Source organism: Tympanuchus pallidicinctus, unplaced genomic scaffold (assembly GCF_026119805.1).
Source record: "Tympanuchus pallidicinctus isolate F22 unplaced genomic scaffold, pur_lepc_1.0 scaffold12, whole genome shotgun sequence".
Classification (NCBI taxonomy): domain Eukaryota; kingdom Metazoa; phylum Chordata; class Aves; order Galliformes; family Phasianidae; genus Tympanuchus; species Tympanuchus pallidicinctus.
In genome coordinates, this window is record NW_026294637.1 from 7543045 (window position 1) to 7557601 (window position 14557).

Here is a 14557-nt window from a genome sequence, read left to right on the forward strand (position 1 = left end):
CCCAGTGATATGAGAGGGAACTCCTTCAGAACCTCTTTTCCCCATCCTCAAAGCCACACACAGATGCAGTGTTATATGCATCAAAGTTTATTGCTTGTGTTCAAACAGCTCTCCTTATTCCAACTGTCGTATGAGGAACATACACAGAAAAGGCACTAAAAGGATTTTCTCCATTTGATTGCAATTCTATGGCTTCAGTCACATTACATTAAGGTACATTAAACTGTTAGCCCCCAGCAGGGGAGCAGAAAGGCAGTATTAGTGCTTAACATCCACTAAAGTTACTCCTATATGCTCTGATCCATGTTATGCCAAATGGAGGTAAGGCTGAGGAAGGCTGAAAAGTCATTGTCCCATGTCCCAGGTTAAGTCTGTACTTGCTGAGCCACCCCAGCCCCTCCAGGAGGAACACCAAGGTCTGCTTTGTGACTTTGCACAGCGTTTGCTTGGCACAGGGATGTGCATCTAGCCAGGGCCACATCAGTGTGTGAATCCATTCCCCCTTGCCTATGAACTACATAGGAAAAAGAGGAATCAGTCTGCAGACCAGTGTAAGATCTGTTTTGTACCCAAGAGGTCTCCTGAGAGCAATTCTTAATGCGGCTCTTGCAAGAAGAAAGATTCTGTAGGCAAAGAGTGCCCAGGGCTCTGCTGATACATCACCAAGACTCCTCTCCTTTCCTTACTGGGTTGCTGACACTGGGATAATGCTCAAATCTGACCAAGGGAGGGATTGGCCTCACAGTGCCAGCAACTCAAAGGCACATTGTATAAAGAAACTAAGAAACAACAACAAAAACCCAACTGCTAAACAAGTAGCAAGAAAAAACCCTTGAAGACAACAATGCATTCATTATGGCCTGGCCTGCAGAGTGCTCTACTTTTAGTGGTATTCATTTCCATATTAAAAAGAAGAGCTGCTACAGGCCATATTCGGTCTTCAGGCACACTTAATTACCCTGCTCAGCAACCTCTATTTTCAAACACTTCATTGGCAGCCTAATGCTTCAGGTTCAAAGTGGAAGTAATTCCAAGCAGGACCACAGTGACTTCAGGTAAACTGGGACACTGCATTTCCATGCCTGCTCAGTTCCACAGCCTCCTCCTTTAATAAAGGTGACTGGCACCTTTTAATTCTGCTTACAGAGAGTATCAGAAATCATAATCAAGTATGTTGGTCCTGGTTAGGATAATCTCTATTCGCATCTCCTGACTGATTAAACAAGCAGCCCTTACAGTCAGAAAGCAACAGAACACACAGGCTCGGCAATGATGAAGAAAAGCAATAATTTTGTGTCCTATGCCACGTGCAAGTTTTTCTCAGATGCTGTTAGAACTGATCCTCTGCAAAGTCAGGAGCAACAAAGACAGCACATCGTGTAAGCTGTTAGACTGCTGGACACAGCATTTCTCCTCTAACCTCGCTCACAACCCAGGCAATCATTCCAGCCAGAAAACTGAAGAGCAGTTATGCAGTCGCAGGGCAAACATAAGGCATTTTCAAACGGTAGAACCAGTGAGAGAACACACAAGAAATCTTGCTGTCATGATGGAAGAATAAGAGAATCAGGAAAGAAAATCTGAAACGTGAATGCCCAAATCCAGGTAATAAGCTTCTCTTCTCGAGGACGTTCTGGTATCTGATCAAGTGTGACTCCATCCCCTCTGGGAGCTTACTCAACTGGAAACACCCTTGCAGCTTTTCTTACTTGACAAGCTCCAAGACGGCCTTTTCTCCTTAACTGCAGGTTCCAAAGCTCCTTATTACACTGGACTTTTTCAAGTAAAATTAAAACAGTAGAACAAGCTGCTTATCACACTGTCATTAATGTAAAATGGCTCACTTGGAATCACAGGAATTAAGGTGTGGATGTAATGGGAAAGGTAGTGCTTATGACAGGTTCCAGATTCACAGCTTCACTGCACTCAGATCCATACAAATCACAGCATTAGCAGCAATGAGATCAGCATTTCCCACACGCTTTTCTTCACCAAAATCCTCAGCCATGGCCTGCTGGAAGAGTTAATTGGTGGCCAACCCATCCTGGCTTGTATAATCAAAGGAAAAGAAGTTTTTGATTTCTTGAGATGTAAATTGGCACTCACCAAACTGTAGGACCAGAGTAAGCAGTGCATGTTCATGTTACAGAGGGATCACTGAAAGCTCAGATGACACCCCTTTCCAGTTATCATCAAACCACTGCCTACAGAAATCAGGATCCAGCAATCCAGTCCTGTCAGAACACTCAGGCTTTACTTAAGGCTATCTAACCACTGTTTCTAACTTGTCTGAACATATTACAGAAAATTTGGCTATAGGAATGTTTGATTGCTGAATTCTGGCTTTCCTTAGTAAACATGATTAGTTATGAATCATACACATACTACAGTAGTCTAGGCAGCTATTGCATAAAGCTGTACTAAAATACAGGACCATCAATATTTCCTTATCTAGCAGCCATGTTCCAAGTCCTTCTGTCTGTGCAATCTTACTCTGCCTTCTTCCACCTTCGCTCTGTTGGGCACCAAACTCATCTGCCAAGGCACAGGGAAGGACATAGGGCAGAAGTGGCTTACTCGGAGGGAAACAAACTCATTTTGAGGTTAAAGTGAGACATCTTCATTTTTAAAGTGCCATGTGGAGAATAAGAACCTGTCAGAGGATCAAACCTGCTGGCTCACTGCGCACTGAGCAGTTCCTCTTACATCACTCCTACAGCTTCAGGTTTGGGCTTGCTAGAGTGAGGATCCCCACCAGAGAGGAGAGGAGCCCACAGAAACCAATCACGCCTGGGTTGGTTTTGTAGATCCCCAGTGTGTCCAAAGGACCTGAGAGATCACAGAGGTTCTTCACCAGATCTAGCAGCAGAGGAGGATGACTTCTGAGTATTTGAAACAGCAGGGAGAGAAAACCATGCAAGCCATTACATTTGGAAGAGTTTAGCTGCTGATGTTGTTTGTCCCAGAAATAGTTCTTCATCTTTTCTTCCTGTACAGCTTGTTCCAGCCTCCAAGAGACCTCATACCAATCCCTGGCCAGGTTCATCAGCAGTGAGAAGTAGTAGCACTTGGTAGCCCAGTTCTGCCACTTTGCTTTATTGATGTCAGACTGGAGTCCAACGTTCTTCAACCACAGCACCATGTCGCAGAAGAAGTACAGAGCATGGGTCAGGTTGGAGGCTGTCAGGCAGATGCGAGGAAGCACTTCGGGAAGCTCTGCAGTTTTCCTGGCTGCTACCAAGGCGTGCACCACATTGCCCAGCCGGAGCACTGCAAGAAATGCCACGAAGGTCAGAATGGCTACTGCAGGGGCACAGCTCTGTGCACGACCCAGAACGTCACTGCTCCATGTGTACATTTCAAAACCTTAACAGGCCTTGGGCATTTGTATGTTTAAACAACTCCTGTCTTCAGGAAAATTGTGAAATTGTGCCTCCCCAGCCATGAATTTGTCAAGCAAACAGGAGCAGTATCTTCCATTTTAAGCCTTACCACAGGGCAAGCTGGATTTCATCCCTCCTGCTGGTTGGGTTTCAACCCCACAAATGTTAATACAATAGTATGCAAAATACTTTTTATAACCTGCAGCACTACAACAGTGGCAGATGTTGGCAGCACCCAAGGTTAGTGGAACTGCAAGGCTCTGGATTTAGGCCTGAAGTCTGTTAAGAGATTTGTTTTGCAAGCGAATTGATTAAGCAAGAGAATTACAGCTGTGCTGATTCTCTCTCCTAGAAATGATGATCCTCCAGAGTAATTGCAACAATAAAACTAACCTATGGTAATGTATTAAGTTTGCGTATTTCCCTCTGGAAGTTGTTCTGGAATTGAGCAATTGACAAGTAGGTGTAAGGTCAGCCTGAAAACAAACTGCAACAGCAGCAACAGCACAAGGGGAGCAAGTGTGACATGGGATGGAGGGATGCATTCAAGTTAGAGTGCGAGGAAAGTACAGAACGGTGCATGACTGAGCTCCCAGAAGCAATAAATATCTTTCTGGCCCTATTGATTCTGGCTGGTTACTGCAGGGATAAGGACTGTGGTCAGTTCTGGGAATACACTAAAGGGGGTTCTGCAGCCCAAAGAAAGCCCCCGAGGCCAGGAGTTGTTTGGATGGAAGGGGCACGTGGGAAGGACCCCTCTGCACACCGGTACTTACTTTTACGGCCAGAGCTCATGCTAGATTCCAGCTGCTTGAGTTTCAGCACCAGCTTCTTGTTATCAGCATGACGCTCTACGACATAGCTAAGCAACATGCATGTGTACTGAGTGGCTCTGGAATGGAAAAACGAGGAAAATGGCACGCGGGTGAAACGTGGACAGTTCGCAGGGATGGCAGAAGGAGGGCAGGGCGGCTGTGGGAGCCGGGAGGGGGAGGGAGTAGTTATTGGGGACGGGGGGGGAGGCCCGGGAGCTGCGGGGACAGAAAGCGGCTGGGAGCCCCGAGGAACCCGGGGTGGTGCTGAGCACTCACCGGAAGATCCTCTCCCTCCCCTGGCTGCGGTTGGTGAACTCCACGAAGCCCTGCATGGCGGTGGCAGCTGGGCGCCCCGGGAGGTGCGCGGCCGCTCCGCTCCGCCCCGCCCCGTCTCACGGCGGAACCCTCCGCTTCGGAGCGCGTTTCCGGCCGAGCGGCGCCGTTGCCATGGCAACCCGTACACAGTGGGGCGGGATGGGGGGGGTGCGGGCGGTGTCACCTCTAAAAGGGTCCGCCCGGGAGCGCCGCGCTGGGATAGCGGCTCTCGGGGCAGGCAGCTGCGTTCATTTGTTGTCTTTTGCCTCTCGGTTGGGTTTATTCACTGCGAAGGATTTTTCTTTTGTCCTCTTCCTTTTTTGTTTTGTCTTTTTCCTTTTTTTTTCCTCCCCCCCCCCCCCCCCCCTTTTGTCTCTTTTCTCTCTCTTTTCTCTCTCTTTTCTCTCTCTTTTCTCTCTCTTTTCTCTCTCTTTTCTCTCTCTTTTCTCTCTCTTTTCTCTCCTTTCTTTTTTTTTTTCTTTTTCTTTTTTTTTTTTTTTTTGACGTGTAGCCCCCCAGTATCCATGTGGCAGGTGTCCCCAGGCCATGAGTAATGCATGTAACAAGCAGAAATGTGCTGTATCTAACAGGCTTGCCTACATTGCAAGGAACCCCATTCCCACTTGGAGCTCATCGATCACCTTTCTCTTTTCCCCCATTACCTCATGAATGCTGATACTGTACGGCTCCTTGTTCTGCATCTCCTCTGGGGGCTGCATCTGTGCTGTGCTTTGCATCTGGAAAGGCAGAAGGATGTCTGTGCGTGTTGGGCAGCATCCCCTGGTGATTCTTCTGCCATCTGAACAGGTCTGGAGGAGGACGAGGAGGATTTCTTCCCGCAGGATCCCAACCGGCTGTGTGATGCCGCACCTCAACCCCTCAGGATGGTCAGCAAAGTGGTGGTGTTGGTCTCTGACAGTCGCTGAGAGAAGGGAGGCACTCCAAGAAGCACAGAGATGGAAGGCCTGTCGCACCAAATGTTTTCCTACAGCTGAATTCCAGATAGAGAGCACCTCAGAGCGAGGAGAACACTGATTACCTTAGCAGTGTTTCTAGAGAATATCTACTGAATTGATTTTGCATCCCTCCATCCATCACCTTCCTCAGAATGCACCACCACCCCACTAATTCACTGCAGCTTCTCAGCTTGCCTGACAGGTTCTGCTTCTCACTCATCTATCACACCTCTCTGAAAAGAGAGAAGCAGATGCTAAACAGCACTAAATTCACCTTCTGCTTTTCTGCCTGGCTCCGCCCTTGCTTGCTCAGGAGAAGGTAATTAGTAGCATACAAACGAGTGAGCTCAGAGTTGTGTTATGGTGAATATTAGAGAAAAGGGCTGCTCCTGGAGCCACAGGGCTGTTTGGAGCAGAAGTGCTGCCTGTCTCATCTGTCCCTTGCCCCTGGGAGGTGCTGGGGTCACTGTCCCTGGAGGTGTTCAAGAGCCATGGGGATGTGGCACTGAGGGATGTGGCCAGTGGCATGGTAGGGTTGGGCTGACATTTGGAATTACGGGTCTTTTCCAACCTAGGAAGCTGTGTCCGCTGCTAGTTGGGTGCACTTATCTTTTCCCTTCCTTGGTAGGTAACTGGGGTAGCCAATTGCCTGGCAGTGTCTGGAAAATACATCTTTGTTGGTCTGTGAGTGGGTATGCTGCCTTCAGGATGTTTGACTGTAAGCAGGTCAGTGCTTGGGATGCAATCAAGACAGAGGTTTGTACCATCAGCTCCACAAATTTAGGGAATGAGAACTGCACAAGCTGTGGATGAAATTGGTGAGCGGGACATGGGCTTCCCCATCTTGACTGGTGGGTCGCTGTGCTGAAGAGTTGGCAGCTACTTTATGGAAGAGTGCTAAATCAGGAGGAGTGTGAATATGGCTGACAGGTTTCCTAGAAAGCCCTGCTGAGAAAAGTGTTAGATAACAGATTGTAGGGTGATAGAGTGGCCCTAGGGCCTTGGGATTAGAAAAGGGTGTGGGTTCGGTGTCCGACTGGAACAGCAAAGGCAGATGTGGAGCTGAGGCTGAGTGCAATATATTTTAGGAATACATCGGACCAGACAGAAAAAAGCATTGCTAGGTGTCACCTCTCGCCTCTGCTTTGTTTCAGTACCTGGAATTGCACAGTCCTGTGGTAAATAGGTTTGTTTCTTGATTAATCTGAAGCCAATCATTTCTGGTAGAGATAGCTTTCAAATCCATTATGCATCACTGAGTACAATCGAGTGCTTGCTGGTGCTGACATAAAGAAGCCAATGAAAGTTTATTGCTGGAAGCAGTGGGATATTCTCCCACCTGCCCAGGAAAAAAATATAGCCCTGTTCACACCCCAGCACGTTGTAACAGCCCTCTCTCAAGAGCATGGCTGCCATCTGCTCAGTTTCCTTCTGCTACTTCTGTATTTTCATTGCAGGGCTTGTTTGGCTCTTTTGCTTTCACAAGGAAACTTCCTACTCATTAAAATCCTAAACGAGGTGGTAAGTACCGAGTCAGTTACCACCATCATGGTATGTCTTGGGTTGAAATGGACCTCAAAAGCACCCAGTTTCAATCCCTCTGCTGCAGGCAGAGTTGTCAACCATGAGACACTGGTCAAGGGCAGGCATATAATGTCATCAAGAGCACTAATTGCCCGTGACAGAATTTCCTGAGGTCAGCAGAGAGCCTATTCACTAAGCCAGTAGCATGCAGGTAGTTTTGTGATGTGATGTACGCTTCCTGAGTGCCAAGCTCATTTCTGAATGTCAGATCTCAGGGGTGTATCTGCAGCAGAAGCAGCTGCTGAAGGTCCCTGATACCTTCCATATAGGACCAGAGGAATCAGCCTGCCTTTAGACTAGTCTCGGGGAAGTGATTTCCACTGCTTTTCAAATATTCCAAGCATTCTAGGTGCCTAGGAATCCTGTTTCTAACCTTCCCCATTCCTCTTCCAGCTTAAAGAATTTCTTCTGTCACTCCTTGTCTTCTCCAAAAGGCCTGGTGTGGATCAGCGCTGATCCCAAAAGTTGGCTCCCTGGAACGGGTCAGTGCAGTTTCCAGTGCCAGAAGGCTCCTTGAAGCAGCTTTCCTTCCTGTGGTGCTCATGGGACGTTGGGAGGCTGAGGAGGCTGTGGTGTTGGTCTCAGTCATGCACATGAATCCTTAAGTGAGAGGAGAGGTGGACTGCAGGGATCTCACAGGGATTTTGTATTTTGAAAAATAGCCACATGTTTTAAGGATGTAAGACAATGGAGGCTGCTTGCTTGAGAGACCTTTCCTCCTTGCTTCCAGTTGCTCAACAAGGTTTCCCAATGCAAGCAGCTCAAAAGTTTGGCTGGAGGTCTAAGGATTGCCTAAGGATTCCTGGCTGAAGGAGACAGGAAGGAGTTCAGGGGCCCCAGCAAGGCTGACGTGTAGGGAAAGGAGGTCAAACACACATCTGCAGTACGGAATGGTTCCCCACTCTCTGTGTAACTTCTTCTTATATCCTCTCGCCTACAGGTCTTTCCCCAGGTCTTGCTCTTGCAAGCAGTGACAGCAAGATACAGGCTGAACGAGTCTGACAGCCCAGAGGGATGTGTCTGCAGCTGCTTCAGCCACCCAGCCCACATTGCACAAGGCCTTTGTGCTATTGGGACATGTGTACTCTCCCTGGACATGCTTTCCAACAGGATTCCTTTGGTCCCAGGGCCAGCATTCCTGCTGCTCCTCCCTGAAACTGCCTGCTCCTTTCCCAGCAGCGTTGCCCCATCCACCCTTGTCCTGTGCAAGGGTATTCCCAGAGCTTCTCCCTTGTGTCGCTCAGGGAAAGTGAAGGAGAAAGCAGGGAATCAGACCTTGTACCTCCATTGGAGAGTCTGGTCCTGGTAAGGACAGTGACTTGGGTTCATGTTTTAGATTGCCTCTGAGGGGAGCCTGGTGGGTTCATAGCTGAATCCACCCTGGCACAGAGAACTTGTTGGGTCTGACCACTGTCGCTTCTGTTCTTTGGCAGAGAAGTCTGGAGCAGCACAGAGGTGATTCTGCAGAGGTGGTAGCTGACCTCAGTGAATGTTCCGAGCTGTTCTGGGGAATTTTAAATGCTGAGTCAGTGCGAAGCCTTCTCCTGTGTCACTTTCACCCTCTTAGGTTTCACCTCTATCCACCTGAGGTCTCACCTCTTCCTTGTCAGACATGGTAGATAATTTAACCAGAACTTCTCCGTTTAGCTGAGTCCTTAGTGTGTGTTAGTGTGGGGGTGGTGGTGGGGACACAGCAGTGCGGCTCCCTTTAGGATTTTCTGTTCCCAGCAAAGCATGCCTATGAGCTAAAGCCCTAGGCTCTCTGAAGTCGAATCTTTCCTTGCACTCATCAGTACTCTGCAACCTTTAGTCCTGCTTCTGCAGCTTTATTTTTTGTCGAGTCTTCATTATTCTGTTGCAGGAGTCTCCTGTGTCTGCAGACAAAATTGATGTAAAGCTGAGTCTCTGAGTGCTGCTGCTGCTTAAAGTGAAGCCACCCAAACCCATTACAGGTCAGAGGCTGTTTCTGTACTTGGAACACGCAGGTGGCAAAAGAATCATGGCCCTTAAGTCTACAGAACAGCCAGAAAGTTTCGGAAATGTCCTCCCTCCTTCCTCTCTGTGCTGTCTTTGTGGTTACCTGCAATCTTGTAGTGGGAGCTACTTGTTGCCCAACCATCTCACGTGTAGCTTTTGTTAGCAAAAAATACTTCAATGTGTCTGAAATCAGATGTCACATGTCCTTGGCTTCATTGCCACCAGAGAGAGAGGAGGCTGCTTCCTAGATTCTGGCAACCTGACAGCACCCTTATCTTATCTCTTTGATCCTGGATTCATAAGAATGTTCTCTTCTGCAGATGAGATGGGAAGGGAGCTAACCTTGTACTGAGATGATGTCAAAATGCCTCAGAAAGGCAAGGTGAGCTGGGTCCTCAGATGACTTCTCCTAATTTCTCCCTTCAAATACTGGAAAATGGGCTAGTGATATGTAAAGTCCCTAGTGTATGTTCTTAATGGTGAACTACTTCTACCAGGAAAATGCACTGTAGTCCTCTTCAGGACAGTGTCTCCCTGAAGATGGGATACTGAATGTGCATCTGGGTTCTTCTCCATCTCCATAGTGTCTGTTTCCCAGGGCTGTGACTCTTTGCTTTACGTTTCTGATCTAGGAGCAAATTTCCAAGGCCCTTTGGATGCCTTGAAGAAAGCAGATGATGGCAGCATGCTGGGTTTTGGGCAGAGTCACCTGAGTGAGGACTTCTAGTAGGAGAAGCAGGAGGCAATTTTTGCAGCACTTACAGGGGTATCTGGAGGGTGAGGGTGAGAATGAGAGCAAGGATGAGGTCCTCAGATGAGTGGGAGTCCCTGTCAACATTCTGTTCCATGAAACTTCAGTGTGGGACATGTGAAGTGCAGATGGAACTGACTTGGTTCTCCTGTTTTCATCCTAAGGTTTCAGGAGAGGGGATTAGCATCATTCCAGATCCTGTTGCAGTGCTAGCTACTTATCAAGGCCTTTCTTTTACATAAATTTCTTTCTTTTCTTACTCAGACATGCTATTTTTCATTTTCTCCTCCCCTACTGGACCCTGTAGGTACAGCATTACCCTGTCAGGTAATCCAACTGGGCTAAAAGCTGTTGACATGTGAACTATGTCACTGCATGACACTGAGCTCCAGTTAGAGATCAGTGACTCTGGGTTGGGTTGACTCTGTAAATTCCACCTTCCAGAACAAAAGTTTGGCTTAAACTGTCAACCCTATGCCAGCATGGAGTCAAACAAACTTTGCTCCTTGGTTTGAAATAAATGAGAGAGCAGTAGGCAAAGTTAAAAAAAAATATATAAATCACAGGTAAGGGAGGGCTTGTTGTGTTCTTGTTTGTGGGAGCAGTTCCACAGCAGTTGTGAGAGCTCTAACAAAAGCTTTCTGGTGGGGTTTTGGTGTCCTGAATTGTTCTTTTCTTCATTCCCTTATCTTCTTCCCACATTTATTGTCCCCTTCTGCATGCTAGATGTTCCAGCTGGTACCAGTGTGCACTGGGATGGGAAGCACAATCTCTGCTTCAATCATTTGGGGACAGAGTAAGAACTTCTTGCTTTCCCTCTCAGAGCACTCTGTGGGGGTGGCAGTGTTCAGAGGCCAGTAGCTGTCACTCAGGCAGTTCTTCACGATTTGAGGAAATGAGGAATGAAGAGGAGAGCAAATCTGAAAACAGACTTTTTAATGCCTCCCACTATTTGGCTGCCATTCTAGAGGATTGTCCCATCCGCTGCATCCATTTTCTGCAGAGTGCTGCAGCTGCCAGCAATGGGGCATCCTGCCCTGTGGTATAAATTCTGCCTCTCCCATTGTGGAACTTTTAGTGCTGGGTACAGTGGAGTCTTTGTGTTTGGTGAGAGCACGCGGGGCCAGGAAGTCCAGCATCACCATGCACGTGTCAGACAGGTGAGGCAGCATCTGGTAGATCTCAGTCCGAAGAGCAAGGTGTTACAGTGCCTGGGTCCAGCTGGGAGGCTCAGATTTTCCACTAGTTTCACCCAGATAGCTTTGCCATGCCACACAGCTTGGTTTTGCAAGGAGTCGGTCCCGGCCCTGAAATCCAGTGGTTATGCCAGAACTACAGGTATTCCTGCTCCAGGGCTGATGTTCAGCTGGTCAGCTCTCTGCCAGGTACCCAGGGCACTTTTTTCTTATTCCTTCTGCTCTTGACAGAGTAACTTCTACCTGGAAGAAAGAATAAGTGTCTCCTGCCATCTTTCTATCAACTCTGCTGCTCTGGGGATTTGTGGTTTCCTGCTTGCATGGCAGATGGGACTTGCAACTCCAGCATCATTCTGAGACAGGTTTTGGGGGCTCTTCTTCAAAAGGAACAGGCTTTGTTTCCATAGGGAAGGAGATTGGCTGGAACCTCACATCAGCCCCTTTGCCACATAGTGCCACTGCCATTATTACAACCTGCTGGTACAAAAGACATGTCAAGCAGTGGCATAATCCTGAGTCAGGGGAATGTCTGAGAGGAGGGTGGGAGCACAAATTCTCACAACATGACCTTGTGGGTTAATCTACAAGAATTGCTCAGAACTGACTAGCTGTTATATACCGGTACATATTGGTACATCTCTACAGTCCTTCACTGTTGTCTCTGACCCAGGGATGGGCAGCAGCAGCAGGCAGATGCATTGGCACAGAGCAGAGCCAGTCACAGCACCATCTTCCTTTCTCACGTCAACTCCTACCTACCGAAGGAGGCTTTTCCAGAGAAGCCAGATTTGCCTTTCAAGTCCTTAGAGAACCTGTCATTGAGAGATGTAACATTTTCTTAAGTGATTTGTAAGCGCAGAGATAAGTAAGGTAAGTGCATTATTGCAAGCTGTGGTGTCACATCCATGCAGGTTCTCATCTTGGAGCTTGTGGGCTCTTCTGTGCACTGTGACACAGACATCTGTCTGCATTAGGTTGATGTTCAACTAACTGCACCCCTGCCAGCGGCCCAGAACGTGTGTCCCTTCCTCCTCTCCTTTCTGTCCTCCCTAGGATAACTCACAGCTGTAAATCTGGGTGCCTGGGACGGGCCTCTCATTCCAGGTAAAGAGCGTGCTGGTTCTAGGTGGATTTGTGCAATGTAAATCACAGTGCAAGGCTGTCAGATAACAATGCTTAACTGCGTGCCTCTTCGTTTGGTCCCCACAGCCAGGCAGAACTGGGATCTCTTTGTACCACGCTGCTCCCCACCATTCCTAGGTGAATTCCATACTTAAGCAGGTTTGTGTTGTGGGTTTTTTGGTTCGAGGGGCGACCTGGCACCGGTTGCAGAGCTCAGCAGGTGCACTGAGTTCATGCTGTCACTAGATGGCAATGTGATATCTCTTATTGGGTCACTTCTTCCTTCAATTCTTAACCTGGAGCCAGACCCACGTCAATAACATTCTGTTCATTCTTATCATTAACTTTTAATTTTCCAATCTGAATTGGAACAGATGGGCACAGGTATGACCTTACAGCACTTACTACCTGAAAGGCTTCCCTAAATTCCTTGTATCCAGAGTGAATCCTGTGGTGTTATCTGCTCAGTTAGGGACTGAAAACTTTTATCTCATGCCAACAGCTCTGTTCCTTAATCTTAAAAAGCTGGAAAGGATGCTCTTGTCTGTATTATGTCAGCTGGGAGAATAGCAGGGGCTGTGCTAACACTCTCCTTCCCTTGTGAGGCAGCAGTGACTGCTAGGATTCAGGGAGCATTATCTGAGCACTGAAGTGGATGCAGGTATGAGCAGCAGGGAAAGTCAGAACATAAAGGGACAGAAGAAGCTGTAGTCAGCCCTGCAACCTGAGGGCCAGGCTCTGCTCTATCACAGCCGTGCAGACCTATGCTCCAGCACAGATATTTTATCAGCAGCTCTGTTCAAATCCATCCTGCTTCTATCCAGCTTGGGGCAATTTGTCATGTGAACTGCCTGCTTGCTTGCCACACTGCAGCCACCAGGATCTGTAGCCTGCCTCTCTTCTTTCCTAATCTTCAGCTCCTTCCAGCAGGGCTCAGCTCCTCCTCATCAGGGACAAACACAGCTGATGGAAGAGTCTCCAGGTAGGAAAGAACTATTACTGAGGTGACAGGTTTAACACCTGCATGCTTCAGCTAAGGATTTGTGCTGAGTGTTTGAGTCCTCTCAGAGCTCTGGAACATCAGAGCAATACGGTTTACAATTCCCTCCTTTCTTCCAAGAAATGGTGTTTTACCAGACTCCAGTCTTCTGTCCTTCTTGTTGCTGAGTCTCATCTCTATGTCTTGTCTACAGCTCTGAGCCAGGTGGGCAGGCAGCAACATCCCTGTGCTCAGACTTGGTCTTTTTAATCCAGGCAGCAGATCAGCCATGAAGATGGGCATCTCCAGAGTACAGCAGGGCAGTGACACTGCGGAGTGACTCAGGCCTCACCTGGGCCAAATGCAGGTCAGAGGCCATAGAAAGGTGAACCATCCCTTTGTATTTTCAGGTCTGTAGTTGTCTGGCAGCACCTTGGTGTTAGCTGCAGAATACGGCCGCTCAGCTGGGGGGCTGACTGCATTTTTGCACTGGACATCTTTGTTTCCTATGGTAGCCAAAGGAACTTGGGGGGATTTAGGAGAGGAGACTGAAAATATGCATTTCAAGCATCTACAAAACATATTGGCCTGGCTCCTGGCACTGCGGAGCTGTGACATTGCAGCCACCACCTCAGGAAGGGCTGTGTTAATGCATGTAACAAAGATTTATATAAATACCATCAGAAAGCTTCAATCTCTTTACAACTGACTGTGCTTCCAGGGTGACTGTGTAATCCACAAAGAATGTACCAAAGCTGCCAACAGCCGTTCCTGTGTGCATGGCTGAGCTGTATTTTTTCCACATCTCCTGCTGGTGACTCCCCCGAAGGTTCAGCAACGCATCAATACATGGAATTCAGCAGAGCTAAGCAGGCACTCCCATACCGAAGTCCCATTTTGGGTTCTCATAGCAAATCGTCTTATTTTGCACTGAGTTTTGGTGAGAGATCTCAGCTCTTCTGGTTGTAAAAGCAACCAGTCTGGTGCGGAGGTAGGAAGCAGAAGAAGCATCCCAACTGTTCTGCAGTTTCCGATACAAGTATTTGAATGTAAGCCTTCCTATTTGCTGCCTTGGTGAAGGGTTTTGAGAACCCCACTAAGGCCCTTTGTGCTGCCATTTTCCGTCTGCCACAGCTTACAGCTCACAGCTCGTCTGATTGTTATGGATATCGATACTGGGCTGTGTGAGCACTTGCCATCTGCTTCTGTGCAACGCCAAGCTGGTAAGCTCCAACCGCCTCCAATGCCTGTTTAAGCTGAACCACCTGGTTTAGCAATGAAGTGAACAAGAAGCAGTCCTCCATCCTTTGCTCTGCTCTTGCTGTGGTGGCAGTAACGGCTGAATTATTTTGTTTCTGTGGCAGTTTAAGAAACAATGGACCTTCTGCCATATCTGGGCATGGGGGATTGCTCCAGGCAGGATTTCCCATTCTGCAGACAGCCAGCACAATGAATATGTGGCTGCTCCAACAGCTAATT

At 48.0% G+C, this 14557-nt stretch overlaps 1 protein-coding gene across 1 annotated transcript; it reads right to left on the minus strand.

Annotated features, from left to right (window-relative positions):
• Window positions 1–64: 64 nt before the first annotated feature.
• Window positions 65–4589, minus strand: PEX11A (peroxisomal biogenesis factor 11 alpha). Its single transcript, XM_052672150.1, has 3 exons — window positions 4475–4589; window positions 4160–4275; window positions 65–3270 (listed from the first exon to the last, which is right to left on the minus strand). The coding sequence occupies exons 1-3, from the start codon at window positions 4528–4530 to the stop codon at window positions 2714–2716; spliced, it is 729 nt and encodes a 242-aa protein (XP_052528110.1). The 5' UTR covers window positions 4531–4589; the 3' UTR covers window positions 65–2713.
• Window positions 4590–14557: the final 9968 nt, after the last annotated feature.